At 44.1% G+C, this 22,646-nt stretch overlaps 1 protein-coding gene across 6 annotated transcripts in view; it reads right to left on the reverse strand.

Annotated features, from left to right (window-relative positions):
• Window positions 1-213: 213 nt before the first annotated feature.
• Window positions 214-22,646, reverse strand: part of Slc8a3 (solute carrier family 8 member A3) — a 217,254-nt gene continuing 194,821 nt past the window's right edge. For 3 of the 6 annotated variants that reach the window (XM_031356004.1, XM_031356005.1, XM_031356003.1), the window contains 5 exons: window positions 16,667-16,770; window positions 7,394-7,518; window positions 6,364-6,463; window positions 4,561-4,836; window positions 214-2,179 (listed from right to left, as the gene is read on the reverse strand). In XM_031356004.1, the coding sequence (XP_031211864.1) occupies window positions 1,803-2,179; window positions 4,561-4,836; window positions 6,364-6,463; window positions 7,394-7,518; window positions 16,667-16,770 (982 nt within the window). In that variant the 3' untranslated portion in view covers window positions 214-1,802. Of the gene's footprint in view, window positions 2,180-4,560; window positions 4,837-6,363; window positions 6,464-7,393; window positions 7,519-12,162; window positions 12,181-16,666; window positions 16,771-19,344; window positions 19,452-22,646 lie in introns of those variants that run through there. The other 3 variants (XM_031356008.1, XM_031356007.1, XM_031356006.1) reach the window with 3 other exon arrangements.

Genomic DNA, 22,646 nt, shown 5'->3' on the forward strand with positions numbered 1-22,646 from the left:
CATTACCTATGTCCTCCTGCTTCTTGACATCTGGGTTGTGACAGGTAGCATTTCCATGAACATTTTTTTTGTTGTTTAAAAATTACTATGTCTAGCACATTAGCACCTATGTGTGATGGGAGACAACACCTTCGATTCAATTGCATCTGCCTTAGCAGATACCCAAGGTAGCCCCTGGACCATTCATTGAAGAAACACAGGGGAAAGGCAGGCTGTGTGTAGAGACATATAAGTAGACCTTTTATTTTTATTTTTATTTTTTTTTTTAACCAACCCAACATTTCCACCGGCAACTGTCAACACAGCTTAGGACACAAGCACTGTTTTATTTTTTATTTTCTTTAAAAAAATCTGTTTAAAATTAAACAGGTGTTGTTTTAATTTTGTTTTTCCTCTCTTAGAAAATGTATTTATGTCAATGCAGAAAGCCTCAAGACCCGTGGGCAGTTTTGTAGTGTGTGTGTGTGTGTGTGTGTGTGTGTGTGTGTGTGTGTGTGTGTGTGTGTTAAAGCTAGGTCTTTTCAAAACACATCAGGAAAGGTCTGGGAAGTGGGGTGTCAGCGTGTCAGCTCTTATTTTCTAGAGGCCTGGACTCTTGGGCGATGTGATGACTTGGATCCCTTGGGGGCAGGGTATAAGAAATACCCCACAGTCTGGGAAGAGAGAGTTTTATGAGGCTTAGAAACAAGCAGGAACATGGGGGAAATGAAGGATTCCAGTTCCTGTCTTATGAACATGCTTTCAAAAGTGGCCTGAAGGCAGGGAGAGGGGGAAGGAAGCCCCGGTTCTCTTACAAGCCTCCACATTCTCACATCACTTCAGGCTACCTCCTCAGCCCCCTGACTATGCCACATCAGCCAGGGAGGGTTGGTAACGCTGCCATGCCCCCAAACACTGACACTTTGAATATGACCCGCTCCCTCAAAGACCTCCCCAGTTGAAGACCCTCTTCTATCCCACCTCAGACACAAACTCAGAAACATTGGAGAGGTGTTCCCCGTGTTTCCCCGGGTGCCCTTGGTCAGCCTGGAACACTCTTATTTCTGCTCTGAAGTCTCTCAGTGGGAGGGCACACACACTGGTGCTGACACGCAACACAGAGATGTAGAATGGCTTCCACCAAGAAGAGAGTGATTCCTCTTGTGGTTTGGGTTTGATGTCAATGCATACAGAATGAAGCTCTTCCTACACCCTTAGTTGGAGCCAAGGGACCGCAGTGGCCTGATGAGAGTAGGGGGGTGTCTGTTACTCAGACTTGGAATTCCTTCAGGGTCCTTTGTCACTAATTTCAGGAAGAGAAGACAAGACAATCAGTGGGACCAGGTAGGAGAATGAAAATGACCACAATGACGACCAGATGAAAAGAGCACCTCAAGGCAGCCATTGCCGAGATGGCTCGTTCTCACACCCTGACAGCTGAGCGAGGAAGTCTTGATGCATCTTGCTGGAGACGGGGCAGATCCTGCCCCTCGGGGAAGTAGAGTCAAAGGAATAGTCGGGTGGTGGGATAGAAGGGGAGGCCCAGGGGTGTGAGTGGCAGGATGGGGAGGGGTGGATTTGCTCTTGTTGCTGTTGCTGGTTTGTTTTTAATTAAATACTTTGGACAGTGGGTGTCTTCTCCATTCCATTGGGTTGGTTAAGTTTTGCCCTTTCTGTGCAGTGCCAGGGCCTAGGTCAGGTGAAGTTCCTAGGGCTCGGGTCCTGATGCTTCTCCAGGGATGCTCAACCTGGGAAGGTTGATGAGGAAGTGCCCTTCTCTCAGAAGTCCTAGGCCTGCCCTGTGGAGGTCTTGTTCTGGTGGCTCAGAACCCCTTGATGTAGCAGTAGGCTTCCAGTGTGGCAAATAGTATGTAGAGGAGCCACAGGCTCACAAAGAGCCATGTTGTGGCAAGCTTGCAGCCACGAGGACCTCCGAGCTCTCCGCCCAGGTGGGGCCGCCGACGGTACAAGAGCACACTGAGGCAGACAAATGCAAAGATGGTGAAAAGTGTGACCGAGAAGGCCAGAGTGCCAGCGGACACATGGAACTCCTGTCCCTGCATGGCCCAGTAGATGGCGGCCACGGACCAGGCCAAACCAATACCCAGGAAGACATTGACAGCATTACTGCCGGTGACATTGCCAATGGAAGCATCTGCATACACATCCTGCAGGGCAGCAGCTTTGCTGGCAAATGTATCTAGAAAAGGACAGAGACAAATGGGAGCTGTGGGAGGCTGGGATGGGCAGGGCCATCTGAGCATCCTTTATAGGCAGCTTGGCAGCATGGGACAAGGGACCACTTCCAGCTCTGCCACTCATGAGCTGTGTAGCCTTGAGTATATCCAATTATGGGTCAGGGTTTCCTATTCTTCATCTGTAAGTATCTGAAGCTTCCTACGAGCTATTCCCATCCCAATATTTAGGCATATTGTTCCCCATTGACTCTGTTTTTAGCAAAGACGACCCAGTCATTTCACAACATCTGCCCAAGGAACTTTCATATCCTGGGAAGCAGCTTGAGTAGATGCCAGGTTACCACTGTCATGTGGGCCATGTACTCATGTAACCCTGACAGCGACTGAGTGATGACCATGTACTCAGGAAAATAAGGGCTAAGGCATCTACATTAGGGCACTTAAGTTAACTAAAGACTTGACTCTAAAATCTCTGTGGAAGAACCCTTCTCATAACATCCTCCCACAGCCATAGAGTTTCATCAAGAGCTATGCAATCAGAGACATGGACCATAGCATATTCTTCTGAAAGCCCTAGTGTTGTTAGGTGCTTTCTGGACCAATTTGGGCCTTGGAAATATCTCAAACTATCTCCATATGCAGTATATCCTGACATCTCACTGTTGCCAAATTTCCTGATCTCCCAGAGAAAGTGTCTTGCTCTATCTTAACTATAATTTTTCAGGTTGACTCTTATCTATCCCCATATGTCTTTTCCTCTCACATCTGCCCCTTTCCCTCTGATGGTTGAGGCATATCAAGGCCTGGAGAACAGTGAGCACAGGGCATCTCACCTGCAAAGCTGCTGACACCATTTGATTTCTTACCAGCAGATATAATACCACTTCTATAATACCTAGACTTCTGACATCACTAGTACATAAAGCATTCCTTCCAGTCCCCGGTCTGAGCTGGGCCTTTAGAAGGAGTTCCTGAAATGTGCTGTGGATATAGTGTGGTGGTTCATTTTGAGTATCATCTTGGTTTAGATGGGGATTGGTTGAATGGCACCTGTGGGTGTGTCTGTGATGAAGTTTCCAGAGACTATTAGATCCTGAGGGCTATGAGTCAAGGAATGGACACATTCACCAATGAGGTCATAATTCGATGGCATTATTAGGAGGCACTGAAAGGCAAGAGGGACTTAATTGGGGTATCTCACTCGGGGACATTTCTTGTGGATAATAGCTTGCCTTGGGCCTTTTCCCACATTCTTTGTTTCTTGTCAGGCAAGATGTGAATTGCTTTTCTCTATCATATCTAGCCTTCCTTGACATGTTGTGCTGACACCTCAAAACTGAATAAAATGGATCCTTCCATCTTTAAGTTTTTCTCTTAAGATTTCTGTCATAGCCACACTGAAGAAATTAATAGTTGGAATTGACCTCTGGAAGGGTATGTTTCTTTGCTCCAGTGAAGGATGCTCCAGACTCACCCTGTAGACCTTTGCCTGGTGAGATTTAGTACAAATACTTGAAGCCAGCAAAAGGTCAGAGTTCTGATGCCATAGAGACTCTGATTGAGTTAAGTAGGGAGCCTGACCTAATACAGTCACCTTGTACCTGCTCCTTAGTATTTGTCATCCAGGCATGATTTCCATTAGGACCTGCCCTGACTCAGCTTAACTTAAGATTTCCTGTTTGACACCTTTACTTCATAAGAATTATTAAGATGGTTTTTAATTAGTTGGGTCTAGTCTCTTTTGCTAGATTTTTAGCTGAGGGCTGAGGAGGAAACATGTCTGCCTTGACTCACATAATAGATCTGCAGCCAGCACAACACAGCATCAAGCATCATGGGAGTTCAGTCAACATTAGTCTACTAAATGAATTAATGGCTCCTGTGGTTTGCCTTTGGATCCTTAGAGGAAGATAAAGAGCATGGAATTCCTCACACAAAAGGACGAACCCCACTAAGGTTCTCATGCCAGTTCTGACAGGAGACACTTTGACCTCATAGGTGGCCACAGAAGCAGGGGAGGCCATGAAGGATCATGGGTGTCTCTATGGGGACATCTGTAAGCAGGCTAATCTTTAAACTCCCATAGGCTGCCATAGGCAAATAGAAGGGCATTATTATATCTATTTAATTACATTGCTTGTATCTTATTAATATAACATGAAGGCTAAGAAATTGGGCCACTTACTTGGTCAGGTACCATATCCTTGGTAGACCTCAGTTTCCCCTGTCTAGCAAGGTTTTGATGAGCAGGGTAGAAATTGAACATGTGAATTGTTTGGGACCCGCAGGGCCTGCTGTTTCAGATCTGAGATTAGGCAGAATGTAGTGGCCATTTGAACAAGGGGACATCCTCACTGCAAACTTAAGCACTCCTCACTCTCACCTGGCACAGAGGTGCCGAATGCCACAAATACAACAGCCGTGACCGAATCCTTGAGCCCGATGGTGCAGCCAAAGTGAGAGGCCAGGTCCCCGATGATGGCGGTGAGCATGCCAATAATGAGGATGGAAACCACGAAGCAGGCCCAGCCATGGCAGTACTCTGTGGGGGGCACACAGGCAAAGAGCACCTTCCAGAAGACTGTCAGGAAGTGCATGACATAGTCAAAGCAGGATGGCAGCCTCTCCTCTCCAGATTCATCGTCGTCCTCCTCCCCTGCTGGAGATAAGATAAACAGAAAGGAAAGGAAGGTCAGATCTCCATTCATGAAGAACCCACATCACAGGCATCCTAGGCCAGAATGGGGATCCAGCTCTCTCTGGACAGCAGGTGAGAAACAGGGTAGGCACCACATAAATAGTTGGGAAATGGGAAACAAACTGATCACGTGGCCACTGGTCAGTTTAAATGCAGGGTGCTAAGTAAGCACAGTAGAAAGCGAACAAACTGTGGAATAAAGAAAAAGAATAGAGAATGGGATTAAGAGGCAGGGTGGGAAAACAGGACAGGAGGGCAGAGGGGGGACTAAGGAGGCAGGGACAGGCTGCATTTGATCTAGGCAAACAAAACAAAATTGGCTGTGTGGTTGCTCACTCTTCACTGGGTGCCAGTGGGATTCTTCCTGTGTTTCCTAAGCTGTCTACAGTAATAGCAATCATAATTCTGTTATTATTCATCCCCAGGGGTTGTGGCTGTCATTCCAGATCATGGAGGTAGACTAGAGAGTTAGTACCATCCCTCAGATATCCCATGGTCTATGACCATCCTTGTTAAGAAACGTGGATGCATTTCTCCAGTGGCCCAGGAGAAAATATGCCTTAGTTTGGAAGGGAATCTGGATTCTAAGTCTAATTTTGAATGAAAGAAAATCTTAGCCTGGGGCACTTTACCTATAGTTTCTGAGCTTCAATTCCCTCCTTTGTGAAGGGGGGTAGACTATGTGGCCTACATTCCTTTTGTTGTCTCTTGAGGGGCACAGTCAGGTCATCAGAAGGGACACAGCCGAATGGATGAGAAAGCAGGGCGGCAGCGGCAGCAGCAGCAAGCCTCTCTTCCTGGCTGTGAGTTTGCTCTGCCTCTGAGGCCTTAGGGATGTGACCCTGTGGGTTGCTATGACAACAAAACCTCATGGAAAAAGACAAGGCCAGTAGTGCTTGTCAGTTCCAGAGAACTATAGTGTTGCTGAGAGACAATGCAGGGGCGGCTGGGAGACCCTGTCCATCCTCATTCCAACACATCTGCAGGTATCCGGGGCTTCTGCCTAGGCTGGACACAGATCCTCCTGTGAATGTCAAAGGAACCATCCTGGGTGGAGAGTAGTCAAGGGGTCAATGCAAAACATTTTGCTAACTCTTGACATCCAGTTCTGTAAGGCAGAATTATTTTCCATTTTACAGAAAAGGAAAGGCAAACCAATGAGAAGATTAAAAAATAGTGGGAACTTGAGTTTCCTCTGTACTTATTTCGTACTTGCCTTTCTGAGAAAGGTAACAGTCATTCTCTTTAGGGCCAAGAACAATGAAGACAGAAAGGATCTTTGCACTGACTCACACAGAAGAATCAGGATTGGAAGACAGTTGTAGCTGTCTCTTTTAGCTGCTCAGTGAGATAGGTAAACATGTAGGGCCAGAGCCAGGAAGACCTACTGTAGACTCCTGGGAAGTGAAAAGCCACTAAGCTGGGCATGATCTTCTTTCTTGGGTATTGTCTGTGCTCCTAGCAAAGCTATTTTTAGGACCCTCTTACCTGCACTAACAGTGATGGCTTCCATGAACTGGTCCCTCCAGGAATGGGTCCCCACAACCAATGCCAGGTTTGTCTTCTTGATCAGTTTATCCACTGTACTCTGTCACGGGGAGAAAAACTTGGAATAATGGAGTTAGAGTTCTCAGAACCAATGAGGCCTCTTGTGTTGCAAAGGAATGAAAGATGCCCTACATTGCCCAGGTTCTAAACATTTCCCATAATGGGGCCGTGGATGATGTCTTCTAGGACAAACCCCTAGTTCCCTTTTCTTTGGTTGTGAATTCAGAGAAATGTAACTATAGAGGGTTTTTGTGGTCTTTTTGAGACAGGGTCTCTCTATTATGGAGCTCTGGCTATGGTGGAATTCTTCATATAGGCCAGGCTGACCTTAAACTCACAGAGATTCACCTGCTTCAGCTGCACAAATACCTGGGATTAAGGGGCTGTGAACCACCACACCTGGGTTGAAATGTCACTAAAGGCCTTGCCCTGGAGTAGTGAGTTTGGTATCCTTCAAACAGACACTTAGACAGTGGTGATAACACACCTAAGGGCTTCCTTCCCTACTTATCTCATATTCTATATCATGTTTCCCTATTCCTAGTATTCCTACTGTACAAATAATCAGGACTACATGGTAGACGTTATAAATGGGGAAATCGAGACTTTGGGTGAGTATATGATTTGTTCAGTTTCTTTCTTTTTTTTTTTTTTTTTTTTTTTTTGTTTGTTTTTGTTTTTTTCGAGACAGGGTTTCTCTGTGTAGCCCTGGCTGTTCTGGAACTCACTCCGTAGACCAGGCTGGCCTCGAACTCAGAAATCCGCCTGCCTCTGCCTCCCAAGTGCTGGGATTAAAGGCGTGCGCCACCACCGCCCGGCTATTTGTTCAGTTTCTATTTCACATTCTCAGTAGTAAAATCATAACAAGGCCTCATGGAGAGATGGTTCAGTGGTTAGGAAATACCCAGTCATATTCCTCTCCCCCACCTTAATTAGCTATCATTTCATTAGACCTTACTGATGGTCTGACCTTGAACTCATAGGACTCTTCAATGATGACCTCTAGTTTAGGGTGTTCGCCCAATACTGGCTTTCCCATCTCGGCTATTCTCTTGGCCTCCTCTTCCTCCACCGTCAGCTTCCTGTCTGTTACCTCTGCAACAAAAGAAATAGCAGACTAACTTTAGCACATTTTCCATCTCCCAGAACTTTATAGCTCAGAGACACAGGCAGCAAGTGCAAAGCAAGTAGCCATCAAGGGCGGGGGCTGGGTATTTCCTAACAACTGAGCCATCTCTCCAGCTCTTGGACTGGGCATTTCTAACATCTTTTTCTATTAAGTGCTGAATGCTCTGTGATCAGACTGTGAACAGGCTCCAGGTAGGCCTGAGATGAGCATTTATCTTTTTGTTTTATTCCTGGGTAAGCAATATGACCCAAAATATTTCCCAGTGAATGATACCAAGTGATGTCCCCAAGCCATTTGGTTGCAGAGAAGGGCCATCTCTTGATCTTTAATGTTTTGAATTGCTGGGTGTGGTTGTCTACTGCTCCATGTAAGAGTGCTGGAAGATACATGGATCCAATGGCCCTGCCTACTAGCTCCCATTAGCATCTGTTTAACACAGATGTCACTGTCACATCTATGAAAGGGAAAGGAGAACGTTTACAGAGATAGCTCCATTTCATACAGGAATGATATCCTCACAGTGAGAAACTTGAACAATATCCCAAGGAACAGCATGGTGTTCCGATGACAGATCCCCCGGGATTTCTATATAAGGCAGGGACATTTCTTCTGGAACAACAACACTAATAAAACTCATTCAAAACAAGAATAAAACAAAGTTCTCCCTTTCTTTTCTTCATAGGCTTTCTCTGAGTCACTCTGCCTCTTGATCATGGACCAACAGTCCCTTCTCATGCTGAACAGTTAAATAGTCTTTCCACTTCAGCTGGTGAGTCCATTCTACAGCCACTTCACCATGAAGACATGTTTTCTGGATTAGAGTGAAATAGAGATTGGATCTTTTTATTCCCCTTTGATTAGAAAATCGCTCTTGGCAGCCTGTTTCTTTCAGAGCTCATTTAAACATCTCCCCCATCCAAGTCTACGTTCTCACATGCAATTAGTTCTTTTATTCAGCTCTTTAATTGCTTTCATTCCACACAGTAAACCTCCCACAGGAATCCTCTAGTCCTTGGATAATCCCAAGGACAAAATGGGTCGGAGGCCAAGGAAGACTTTTTTTCTGCAGCCTAGGAATCAGCGAAGTGAGGGGCAGGGAGACTTGGGTTCTTGAGGCTGCAGTGAAAGCAACTCAGGGAAAGGCTATGAACCACAGATGGGTGTTACTAAATAGAGAAACTTATTTATATGAAGATTTTCTCCTTGGAGGAGGGCAGTTGACAGTCGCACAGGCTCCAGTGTCTGAGCTTCTGGTTGGATTCAGTGTTTTCTACAACCAATGAGAAGGCAATCCATGGCAAGGTCTGGGAGCTGTCCATGGTGCTGCACCAGCCTAGCTCTGGTATTTGTTGAAGATCTAGGTCATTTTCTTGTTCTTGTTAAACTTGTGCTGTGACATTTCCTCACACATGTGTAACACATTGTAAATGATATGGACCCCTTCCCTCCTCCTCTATCACCTTTGTCAAGACTCTCTCAGGGGCTGGAGAGATGGCTCAGCTCTTAAGAGCCCTGACTGCTCTTCCAGAGGTCCTGAGTTCAATTCCCAGCAACCACATGGTAGGTAGCTCACAACCATCTGTAATGGGGTCCAATGCACTCTTCTGGTATGTGTCTGAAGACAGCTACAGTGTACTCATATAAATATAAATGAATAAATCTTTAAGGGAAAAGGACTCTCTCAACCTTACAAGTCTCCATTCCACATCATACATTTTAGTTATGTTTTGAGACCCTGTCAGTTTAACCTGGGCCATCTGCATAATGGTGGGTTTGGAAATATATGATGGAGAATTGTGGGTCTCAACTGATGGCAACGACTCCCTAGTTCCCAGAACCTATTATGGTCACTAGGGTTGCAGGCTGGGAGGGTTGTTTTGACTTCCTTTCCGTTTTGTGGTTGCTGTTGTTGAAAGAGTCATTCTTGTGCAGGCTCATTGTAGATGAGTACAGTTGCACTGAGTTCATGATTAGGATGGCTGTATAGTGTCCACGAGATGGCATTTTCTGGCCCTTCTTCTTGTCCTCTGGCTCTTGTATTCTTCCTGCCCCTCTTCCACAATGTTCTCCAAGCCTTAGAGAGGTGGTCTACATTTCTTGTTTACCACAGGTCACTCACCTTTCACTTATTCTCTGTTCATTTTTATACTTCCAAGCTGGATTATCTCTTCTAGCAGCTTCACCTTACTTATTCTCATATGGGTCTCTGGTGAGTTCATTCTGAAGGCAAATCTGGGAGTTTAAATGTGATGGGGGTATACGCAAGGACAGCAGTCCTAGAAATGGAACTGCAAAGCATTCCAGGGTGAAGCCATTAGAGAAGACAGAAAAACTCCTTAAAAATGGGTAGCCTTTTCTTCTCTCTGGCATTGGCATCATGCCACGCTGCTTGTCTCAGCCGTGACAGTGGCATTCTGCTCCTCCCTCCCCAGTTCCCTCATGTCATACTTTACATGTGCCATGAGAAGTTTATACCAATATAATGAGCTCTCCAGTGACACATAAAGGTACCTGTCTAACCCCTTGTCTAGCTATCAATCTAGCACTATATCCATCTGGCATATTATTGATCTACCTGCTGACCTGTCCACCCCTGTGGTGACAGCCACTTTTTGTATCTAGCCTCCTGCAAAAATCTCTTTGACAAACAGCCAGTGCTCTATGATTAAGTCACCCAGAGCCCCACAGAAGTAGTGTTTCTATCTGTTAACTGACTCTCTCACACACACCTTTCTATAAACTCCGACTTAGTGTCTTGCAAGTGATCTCCTTTTTCTAATTTTTGCATAATGGTCATTACTTTAAGTTCGAGTTAAGTTAATTTCTTCAAGTCCCAAACATAAAAGACAAATGATAATGATTCTGATCACTCCTCAGAATTTCCAGTGAGGAGAACAAAGGAGAGGTGATCTTGCTATTCCAGCTGACTAAACAAACTCTCCGTTCTAGGAACAGAAAGGGAAAGAGGTGGGGAGGGAGGTAGAATATAAATAAGATGGAAGATTGGACAAACATTGGAAGAACAAAGAGCCTTCCAGGCTAGACAAGGATGGAGTGTGAGTGCTCTGAAGACATCCCCACCAAGAAGCAGAGGTGTAGCTGAGTCTCCCGCTGTAAGGACCCTGAACTTGATGGAACAGCCCAGGAGAGCACATTTACTCTCCTTCACCACCAGGCACTGTTAACCATGCTGGTCTGTTCTCTCAGGAAGATCAACATCAAAACCCAAGCTGTCTGGTAGCTACGAAGCCTAGTGAAGGACTCCTCAGAGAGGTCTACAGACTGAAAGGTATAGGGCATCCCTTCTGCATTTTATATTTCTACAGGCGTTTGAAAGCATGTTAAAGGTATAACGAAACTTAAACCAAATTCAGATGTGTGTGTTAGGGAGTGAAGGAGAGAGATGGAACAAAGGAACCTGAACATGTTCGTGTGGGGTAGTATGAGGACAGAGAAAGAAAGAACGGCATTCTGGGTGCAGAGTGCAGAGCATAGAGCTGGAGCTAGCCCTTATCCTGCTTGCATAAAAATAAACAAGAAGACAAAGAGGTTACAGCATTGTTTTTTACAAAAGGAAAACATTAACTATGTGCACTTTTTGCTTAAGGCTTCGGGGAGGCAAATGATTTTGCTACATCAAATGCTCCTTCCTAAGCCCAGGGGGTGGCCTGTAGGTAACCTCGAATACCAGTGCACTCTGTAAGATGTTTTTTTTCCTATCAAATGGCCCCTGTGTATGTGTGTGTGTGTGTGTGTGTGTGTGTGTGTGTGTGTGTGTGAGTGTTCAAAGGACAGATGAAATGTAAGCTGTTCTTTTAAAGCATCTTGAAACTGTCTCATGCAGCCCATTCCATCTGAACTGAACACAGTGCTGCCAGACACAGAGGACTGCTTTCTTTTTTGGCCATGAGGTTGGATGCTGTTTGTGAAGGGCTCCCACTCATGCCAGCATACTCTCAGAGTATGTCCATGTCCCACACAGAATCTAAATTCTGAATGAGTGTCTCTCTAAAATAAATGTCTTTCTTATTCAGAACCCTGTTCCCTCACATAGTTTTACTGATTAGAGTATATGTAACTTTAAGGATAAATGATGAACGGATCTAAATCTAGCAATTTAGGTCTCATCTGTGATGAGTTAGAAGATCTTTAGGACCAATAAAAGTCTCTCTGTATATTTGTAAAAAAAACTACCTTTCATGTTCTAGGCAGCTATTGGTTGTTTTCCCTTGGGTGTCTGGGGTCAATCTTTTGAGTTTTATGGCAATCCTATTGGAGGTTCTGGTCCTTACTTTTACCCTATCTCCTCCAACAATAGGATGTAGATGAATTGAGATGCAGGGGAGTCTATGACTTACTGTCTTCTTGGAAGGTTTTCTTCTAATGACTAACTATGCGTTCCCCCATATTCACTGATGAAAATAATGCTCAAGGAGTTATCTACTTCCCCACAATTACACAATTATGTAAGAGGTTTCTCAGTCATTGGGAGAATCTGTCAGGTTATCTTGACCCTGTAGTTCCTATTAAGTAAAGTAATGAATATTGATCTTAAACCAAGTAATAGCATTGGCAAGAATAGAAAAAAGGAGAAGACAGACACCTCTTACCTGGAGATAACAGGAGAGCTGTTTGCAAATGGATACCAGAGAAGAGGGAGAGAGAAAAGTAAAGAACATTAAGGTCCCATCTTGAAGGTTTCCCCAGGCTTTGTGGCTCCTGATAGCATAAGGAAGGCACTGGGTTTGTAGGTGAGAGCTCAAGAACGCATGCAGATAGCAGCATTTGAGCATGCGCAGCGTTTGAACATGCGCAGCGATAGCAGCAGCAAGATGTGGGAGAAGCTGGAACGACTGGTGAGCAGCTATCAGAAAGTTAGCCCCACACCTTCCCTAAAGACATGAGTGCTAAGGATGGAGGCATGAGGATGGGGGACGAAGTGGATAAAAATGAGGCTAAGGTGATCACCATGACTCAGTCTGAAAAGGAGTGAGGACCAGTTATCACACACAGGGTGTGTATTTTTGCAGTCCTGTCAGAGTAGCTGGCTCGTTGATGACAAGTGAAGCATAGGGCTTGAATATGAACTCCAGATAGCAATATGCAAGAGTGTAAAAGTGTTCATATCTGTGATTCCCAGCTCTAGCCTTACAATCGATCATGCTCTGCCTCCTACCACCCATCAGGTTTTCACAGTCACAAATGGTATCTTGGCTAACATTATGGCTGGATTTTTTATTTTTCCCTAAAAGAATGATATAAGGAAAAGATGCATCCTTCAGATTGTTGCCCCTCAATAATTTGTAATATCTTGAAGTTCAGAAACATGGACTTCTCCTACTTCATAGCACCTGTCTTGTCTTGTCCTTGTCCTTAGTAATGTTTACTAAAGTCTTGTTTACTATCTTGGAAATTGATAGTCTTTTTGTTCAAAAATGGTAGGTGAACTCTGAATTTCAGATACTGTAGAACAGAGGGACTGTCAGATCAAGACTTGTACGAGGTCAGGAAACAGTCAAAAACATACATAACGCAAGATGTCTCCAGCTTATCTTTGCTTTGCTAAACCCTCTTGTCTCTAAGGTAACTGGACAGGTTCTTCCCATGATTGAGAGACTCATTACATGAAACAAGAGCTTTGCTTATGCTAAAGTCTCTTGGACTTCAAAATCCACCAGTTAAAAAAAGAAATTCTTGTGATTTTTCACAGCACATTTTCATCTTGATTGTATGTGTAAGTGTCTACCCCTCACTCCTTGGCACTTGTCAGCTCTGGCAACATCTTGCTACATACTCCCAGTAGAGACTGACAAGGAAGAAGCGTCTGTGTGTATATATGTGGCTATCTGTAAACTTTCTTCTAGTAACCTCAAGGAATGCAACACATTCCTGAGACCCTCCATATGTGTAGACAACTGCACATTCATAGCCACTGGAGATATGTGTGGACTTAGAACCTACATGGTGTGTAAGTACGTGAGCAACAGTCAACTTCCTTCATTGTTTCCATTTAGACTGTGAAGGTAGTTAGTTGGTGAGTGGATATTCTCATCACATTGACAAAGACAGCCAAGGAGGTAGTAGTTCACTCTGCTCCTTCTATAGGTCTTCAAGAAGAGCACTTCAGTCTCTTAGGCTCAACAAACACATTGATGCACCTAGGCAAGCCAGACATTCTCTGTTTCTTGTCTTCATGGATCTGAGGTTTAACTAAGGAGGTATGGATGCATCTGTGAGATCCAAATAGGTCAGCTTTGAGTGACTGACTACTTACTGCCAGCATGTTTTCCTTGATTTCCCATGTATTGATCCTCTGGGTCATGTGAGAATTATTTAATCCCTGCTCAGATACTCTAGAGACAGCCAAGAAAGAAGATCTCTCAATAATCTTTTGGGGGCACTTGATTAGGTGTGTCCCTGGATGTGGAACAAAGAGAAAGAAATAGGCCTCACTATTGGATAGTGCCTCCTTTCCCACAGGAGGCTCCCTGTGACCAGGCACTGACCCACTAGCCCTGACAATGCAGTGCTCACCCTTGCTAAAGGAAGTTCACATATGCTGAGGTTTAACTCCATGCCAGGACAATCTTGTTTTCTCTCATCCTCTCTTTTTTTCCTCTACCGCAGATCATGCGGAACTTTTAATATCACCTCCAAAGGCTTTTGTGTTTGCTCAGAATAGAGTCTCCTATTTCAAGTGCAGTCCTTTTAAAAAAATTCAATTGTCATTTTGACCATGCAGAGAAGATGCCAGCTTGAATGCCTGAGCCTCTCCTAGACAGCGGTGATAATGAAAAGCAATTTCCACTGTACTGTCTCTCACTCTGAAAACAGTAGGGCATCCTGCAAATCAGAATGGATTTTTATTTGACTCTGGATCTAGACAATTGGATATTATAACCTTTCACCTCATGGTCTAATGCCAATATCTGGGAAGAACTGAAGAAACTGAAAATTAATGCCCTTGAGTCTAGGGCCTAGACCATAGGTCAGGTGGCTGGAAAAGCCATACATTCCTCACTGAAAACTTCCATCTTGGCATCTTGGGCTCTGGGAAGATCTGGGGGCATACTACACAGTTTTCCGAAATTCTTGTATTCTTACCTCCCCTTTCCCCTAAGGACTGGGCTTCCTAAGATTTTCGTGGTCTCTTCTTGGTTAAAGGGTAACCTCAAATGGAGAGCAGCCACAGGCATTTGCATTCACACAGGTCTTCTGAAGAACACAAGGTGTATCTTAGGTTATTTCCTGTCCTACTGCTTGTTAGGAGATTCAAGGGGAGAAAATATTGTGTTTTAATAGTAAAATAAAGGCACAGTTGGGCTTCTAGTCACCTCCTCCTGTCTGGAGCCACTGCCTTCCTTCCAGGAAGTTACTGTCTTACATGGGTCTTGGGCATCTTTTGTTCCTAGCAAATCATAGAGATGCGTAGTCACTGCACGAAGGGGATGTGATGGAAATGAGGTAGATCAGGCACTGAGACAATTTTTGAGAATATTTTGGAAAATGAGATCTGGAAGATAGGCTGGAGTACAGTGTGAGAGGCAATGGGATGAGATTCTCCTTCTTCTGGCATTCTCCAGTGGTCAGGTTTGTGGGAATACCTCACTCAGTGGGCAACAGAAGATTGAGTGTGCTTTGCCCCTTGAATGTCAGATGTGTCCAAACCAGTGCTGGCACAGAACTGTTGAGTTCTGCAGACAATTTCAGTGGATGATGATAATTGGCCATTGTTTGAGATGCTCTGCAGGAGAGCTTTGAGAGTCTCTATTGACCTCACTCTCTTAGATCTGTTGTTGTAGCTCCCTGTAGTTGACTATGAAACCACTGAAGAATGGTCATCCCTATAGATGAACAAGTGATTCATTCCCATATATTTTCTTCCAACACTTTCAAAGTGGTAGTAATTTTCTAGTAATTTTCATTAAATGAAGAAAGCTTTTTTTCTATTTTTCCTGGTTGCAACAATCCAGTGTCAGTCCCTTAAGAATGAGCCTCTGGCTGAGATGTTGAGACTCATGCTCTGAAAAAGAACAAGGAGAGGGTCTCCTTCTCTAATCAGAGGTGATAAGTGTCTTGAGTTCTGAGTAATGTCTTCACTTGTAGATGTCAAGCAAAGGCAGGTATCCATGAGCTGTACACTAGCTGTCTCTAGTCTCTCAGTGATAAGCATCATGTTCTTTTCTGGGGTCTACTTGTTCACAGAAAAGTTGAACCTAAAAAAAAAAACTTACTTTCTCTTACAGACTTTCAGTTTTCTGTTTTCAATATCCTAAAACAGCCTACATAAGAGACCTTGCTTTAGACTATGAGGAAAGGAAATGTAGAGTGGATAAGATGGTAATGGAGAGTGTAGAGCTTGAGATTCCTTATGGCAGTATTACTTCAGAAGTCATTTCTCTCCCAGAGAGCTCTCAGAGACCATGGCCAATTGATATACCTCCCCATGTCATGGTCTACCCAACTGGGAAATAGCCAGATAATGCACTTACCTCTGGGAAGAGCAGAGAGGCCTGTGGGCCATTCTGCAAGTGAATAGCTTGCCAAGCATTCAATAGACATTGAGGAATGCAGCAGAAAATGGTCAGAGCATTATGGCAACATGGGTCCCACCCTTCCTCCAAGATCCCTCCCCCATTGTCAATCCAATCTAGAATGAAGGGTGGCAAGAAAGAGGCAAAAACATGCAACACATAACACTCCTTTCTTTTTCTTCTCCTCCCCACCCACCCACATTGACAGGATATAGTATGGGGACAGAGGGTATTTAAAGTGTAGGGGACAGTAACAATTGGATAATTATAGCATAATACAGAAATAACTCATTAGGGCAATGAGGAGTTGAGGCTGCAGTACTGCCCAGAAGGTGGGAAAGTGGAAAGGAATATGGAAATAAACTATGGCTAAGAAGGCAGAGATGACACAGAAACAGGGTGAGAGTAAGAATTCAAGAGGGAAAAGAAGAACAATTTCTGTCAACAGAAGAAGGGAGGCAAAAATAGTCACTTTTTCTTCCTTTTTAAAAATTGTTTTCTTGTTTGTTTAAATTTTCTTGCTTTCTTTTTCCCTTTGCCATTTCTTGGCCGTTGCTTTGATTTTTAAAGAATCTCACACCTGATATTCCACGTTCCATCCATTTCGGTTCACCAAGGGCAATGAAGAAATTCTCTTGCCTTTCGTACTCCTCCTCATCTACTATTTTAACCCTTATGGTTTTCCTGTAGGGACAACAAGAGAGAGAGTGTCGACTAGGTGGGCAGCTTGGTTGTTTACCTGAGTACAGCCTTTAGCAATCATTCCCGTCACTCTTGGCACATGAGGTCCTGTCCTGCCATGGTGGCCTTAGACAGGACTATGGTGGATTGTTCTGTCATATATATATATATATATATATATATATGTATATATATATATATATATATATATTAATGCTCTTAGTTTTCTTGTTCCTTGGTCATAGTTGTTCTTATGGTGAGAGGGAAAGGGAACCAGGAGGACAAGGACAAGTTGGAGCCAAGAGGCGGGAGGGGAGTGGGAAGGAAGATCGGGGTCATGGTGGGGAGGAGTCATTTTAGATCCTGCCAATGGTTAGTAGGAAGTAAGTTAGGCAGAACATTCCATTGTCACATGGTAACAATAGTATTTCTTTAGGCATTGAGTAAATGACCTGCCCATTGGGAATGACCCCAAACCCTTCCACAATGAACAATTAATCTGCAGAACTTAGGACTTCAGTCCATTTTTTTTTTACCTCATTAAGAAAAAATTAAAAGGAAAGTATTCATGAAGAGAGAGAATAGAGAGAAGGGAATGGAGAGAAAGGAGGTAGGGATAAAGAGAGAAAGGGGCCTATTAACTATGTCATTCTTTAGGGAAGTTCAGGAGTGAGGACCAAAATAAGTGTTAGCTTCGACATGATACAGGATTCCTGTATTATTGACATCACTGTCATAAAGGGATGCCATATCCCAAGGCTGATCTTCTAAATGCTGATTAACCTGGGTTCAGAACACAAGGTTGTGGAAATTGCTGTCTCTTTCTGGGTATCAACACAGTGGAGTGTCTGTTACAAATAAAAGCAAGCTTATCTTTGAGAGAGACACTCCAGAGATGCACATAAGCCTCATTCAGTCACATGGTCATGTGGAGAGGTCGAAGGGAAGACCTGAATTTTCATGCTTGGCTTTTCTTGGCCAGCAGTGGTTAGCAGCTCCTGTTAGAGAACTGCTGGCATTGTTTTTCTCCGACATTTATTTGTGGCAGGGAAGACTCTGGGACCAGATTCCCTCAGAGGGAAAAGAGAATAGGTGATGGTTTAAATGTCCTCAGATCAGCTTGGTGTGGTGGTACACATCTTGAGTCCTGCACTCAGGAGGCAGAGGCAGGGAAATCTGTGAGTTCAAGGGCAACCTGGTCTACTAAGTGAGTTTCAGGACAGCCAAGACTACACAGAAAAACCCCCTCTGATGTGCCTTTGACATTCTGAAGATATGAAGACGTATTTCACTTTGCTAGCAATAAAGCACAAGCAGTGTTGAGCTAGTGTGTGTGTGTGTGTATGGTGTATGAGTGTGTACATATATATAAATGTGTATATGTGTGTGTATGTGTGTATGTGCATGTGTGTATGTATGTGTGTAAGTGTATGTGTGAATATATGTATATGTGTGTGTGTATATGTGAGTTTGTGTACATATTGTGTGTATGTGCATATATGTGCATTTGTGTTGGAGTGTGGTATATTGTGTGAATATGTGTGTATGAGTGTACATGTGTGTGTTTTACTTAGGATTCTTTTTCATACCCTGTTGGGTGGACACAAGACAAATATCATTGATTAATGAGCATTTGGAGGTCAGAAATTTCTTTGTGTTTAAGACATGAATATGTTTTTCAACCAAAGGGGACTGTTGCATGAGATCAAATTGAGTCTGGCTTAGAGAGATATGAAAATAGTTTGGTCAAGGAATACTGACCCGTAATCCAGCAGCTCTTCCTCTAGAGCACAGCTTATCTTAGAACAGCTCTATCCATTCTGAGACATTGCATGGGCTTGCTGGGAAAACTTGCCCTTAGGTCAGAATTCTCTCTCTGCTGCTCCATATAAGGCAAGGAGGTCTTTGATGGAGACCTTCACTTTAAGATCAGTCAATGTCAAGGAGAGAAATAACCTTTGATTGCAGAGATGTGGCAGATAAGATAGCTCCTACGGGTTCCTTGGGGGAGTGGGATGAGTTACCATTCAAATATATTGATTCTCAACCTCCTGGGACAGAAACTCAGCCTTGTGGATAACTGTATGTCTAAAAAACTGTGTTGAGAGCTTGTTTCCCATGATTCCTCCTGTCTGTAAACAAACCTTGCCTCCATACTACATCATGGAGAATGTTACTTACCAAACTCTGAGCTCTCTCTCTCTCTCTCTCTCTCTCTCTCTCTCTCTCTCTCTCTCTCTCTCTCTCTCTCTCTTTCTCTCTCTCTCTCTCTCTCTCTCTCTCTCTCTCTCTCTCTCTCTCTCTCTCTTTCTCTCTCTCTCTCTCTCTCTCCCCCCCCATCTCCTCACCCATATTCATTTTGCCACCCCCAGAATAATGGCCATTGGTTCTTGAGGACCTCTCTATGGATACCATGTGACAGGTTGGCAGGTGTTAGGACAGAGAGAGGAGAAGTGAAAAGAGCAAGAGAGGAAGAAACAGGAAGGTGGAAGGCAAGAGGAAGAGGAAGAAATGGATAGGCGAGAGGAAGAAAGGACAAAGACTGTTACTGTTAGTGTGGAGGACAGGGTACTACACCTTTCTGAACACTCATATCCACCATGCGGGGGCCCATCATCTCAATGACGTAATTCTTGTTTTTTTCATACGCCTTATCATCAATTACCTTGATGTGAATTGTTTTGCTGTGGATGGAAAAATAAAGTTTCATAAGCAAGGAGCAGAGCTGGGGCGAGGCAGCTGGAGAAGAAACAGGGAAGGAAAGAGAAAGAGATCCAGAAAGGTCCAAATTGGCCCCAGTTCCACAAGTGCATGGAGGAAGGTGGCTGCCCTGGCCTTCCTCTAGCTCCAGTGAGTCCTTTTGGGTTTCATGGGGCTGTGTATTATAACTAGACTTGAAGACAAGAGAAAGCTCAGAATTTACAGACAACAGTTCTGAGTTTTAATCCCAGAGATGCTGTGTGATCTTGGACAAATAATTTAACAATATACAAACAAGACAAATAATGTTTACACAGTATCAAGGGTTATGCAGCACCTTCTTTATCCATTAGGGATATGTTTCATGACCTCAGTGAACCATATGACATCACAGATAGTACCAAACCTTACAATGCTGTCTGTGCATACCTATGATAAAGTTTAGTTTACACATGAGGCACAATACAAGATAACAACTAATAATAAAATAGGAGAGTTATAACATTACCAGTTGGGCATGGGGGTACACACACTTGTAACTGAAGAAGTCTGGAGCCTGAGGAAGAAGGTCGGTGTAAGTTCAGGGCCAGTATGGACCACATAGTGAGTTTGAGGACAGCTTGGACTACAAAACCAATACCCTATCTCAAAAGACTAAACTAAAACAGAAAACACTCACACTACACTATAATAAAAGCTATTTAAAATTTATGAATGGTTTACTTCTGGAGTTTCCCTTTAAGTATTTTCAGACAATAGTTTGTCATAGGTAACAGAGACTGTCTGGTTCCCACCCTTAAAACTTAAAGCCATTAATGCCTATACATTGAAACTATTAATGTGTTTCACTGTGACATTTTCAGAGATGTGCATGTCATGCTTGCCAGCATCTAGCTCTCACTGCTCCTGTCTCATCTGCTTCTCTCTCCTTGATCCCCAGAGTTCCCCACGGTTCCCTTAATCCTTCTGAAGACTGAGGAAAGGCTACTGTACACAAAAGAAGATTGTCCTGATAGGTCTTCTCATAAGGTTTATTCTTCATCTCTTTGCTTTTGGAACAGGAGGAATTTTTTTATTTTACTTCTAGAACCAGCAGATGGTGATTGAAAGTGCTTATTTTATAGAAAGAACAGAAAGGGGGGGAACAAGTAGGCCTGTGGGAATCGTGCCCAGAATAGTAGACTCTCTTGCCCTTTTGTGTGGCTGTGGGGATCACAGGGAGCCAAGAAAATTGCTCCGTTTGCGTCATACGTTGTCTAATTTGTGGTGATGGGGAGATGCTGTCTATAGATGTGATGCTGCAGTGTGGGATCGTGAGAGGAGGGTAAAGAACTCTGGGGCTTTCTGAGTCTGGATCAGCATTCCAAAGTTCCACATCGATCCTTTCACCAACGTCAACCCCAGTTTTCCACGTCGCTTTGTGTATGAGAAAGTGTCATTCTGTAGAACAAATGTATAGGTAACTGTGTCACCTACCCACCCATCCTGCTGCTTCTCCTTTCTTCAGTTGCTTTAAAAAAAGAGAGGTAAGCCTGTGCCTTGAAGATGTCCCTTCTGATGGGACATTGCAGGACCAGAACCGTACTCTGCACATTTCGCCTGCCCTGGTAAGTGCCATCGTGTTGTGAAACTGCCTCTCTCTGCAGCATAGGGATGCAAAGCTCTGTAGGACCCTGGTCTGCTCCCATCCGTGTGCCCTTCCAGACATAGCTCTAAGCTTGGTGTTCACAGAGGAGATAGAGGCCCTCTGATCTACTCTTTATTCCTTTTAAATGAGGCATGGCCATCTTTATAGTCTAACTTGGCACAGACTCTTATTCCCTGAAGCCTCCCCAAGTCAGCCTTTCGAGTTTGTCCATGTGTCTATGGTTCTTCTACTAACCCCCCTTACTGGGTCCATCTTTCCTGAAGTGAGCATAACAGTTGTTAATCCTGCCCTGGACCATGCCACTAATTGCTTATGAAATGACACTTTTAACTTTGATGGCCTTTATACCCGCTTTAGTCCATCAAAGCCCGGGGAAGCTGCCCGAGGAAAGTCATAGCAGTATGGCTATCCTTCTTCTAGGGACTGATAGCCTGGGTTAAAAATCTCCTCCATTCTTACCCTCTGGGCAGCCTTGGGCAACCTGATAAAGTCCTCAAGCTGTAACATGTTTCAACTATGAAGTTTCAAGTGCAAAATGGCCCAATAGTATCTACTCTGTAGTGTCCCCCAAACAAAGTGGAAGCACATGGAGGGAGGTGTGTTCTCTACTGAGGATTAAAAAGAAAATGGAATCATTATTATTAAGTATAGCACTAATCCCAGTTTGAGAGTCATGTATAAGGGCACCTTTTTATCTCTGGTCATTAAGTCAGAAAATAAAGGGAAATCAACGAATAGTGCTTTCTACAAATAGAAGTTAGGTCAAGAATGGGCTGGATAGACCAGAATAATAGATCCCCAAATGGGTTATTACAGGGGTTTGGAGTTCTAGGAGAGGTAGAGGGAGAGTCTCACAGTCTTTCAAAATCTGGCCCCTGCCATCACTCATGACAAGCTCTGGGCTGGACAGAACTTGTGTTATACCATGTGGATCTCATCATTTTGATTTCTAGTTGGCAGATAAACAGGAAAAGAGACACTGTGGACATCGTAGTAGACGACAGGTGTTGAGTCACAGCAGGAGGAGATGAAGCTAGCTGGCTAGAGCACCAGCTGGAGGGTGGGATGAGGGAAGGAGGCAGTGTTCCCCCTCTGAACTCATTGGTGGGAAAGACATCTGTGTCCACTGAAGGTGTTACCTTGCCTGGAGGCTGGAAAAAACCCTCACAGCTCCCTAAAACTGACATAGTTTTCATTGCTGTCCCTCACACAAGTGAGACCATAAGGACATTAGCTAGGAGTCATCAGCTGGGCCTTGAGTTCTTTCCAAACTTGTTCCCTGGGTTTCAGCTGTGGCATAATCATCTACCAGTTGGCTCAGACTCTGAACATCACTCTCCCGTTCTTATTCCTTCTTTCCTCCTCTCCACCCCACTCTAGCTCCAAATACCTTGACCATCACCCTTCACTCTGCTACCAAGATCAGGATACCAGGGTCTCTTCCTTGGACAGCTGCAGCCTCCAAAGAGACTTTCCTGTCCTTGGCCCTGCTTTAGTCTCTCTCTCTCTCTCTCTCTCTCTCTCTCTCTCT

This window comes from Mastomys coucha, unplaced genomic scaffold (genome assembly GCF_008632895.1).
Source record: "Mastomys coucha isolate ucsf_1 unplaced genomic scaffold, UCSF_Mcou_1 pScaffold6, whole genome shotgun sequence".
Taxonomy (NCBI): domain Eukaryota; kingdom Metazoa; phylum Chordata; class Mammalia; order Rodentia; family Muridae; genus Mastomys; species Mastomys coucha.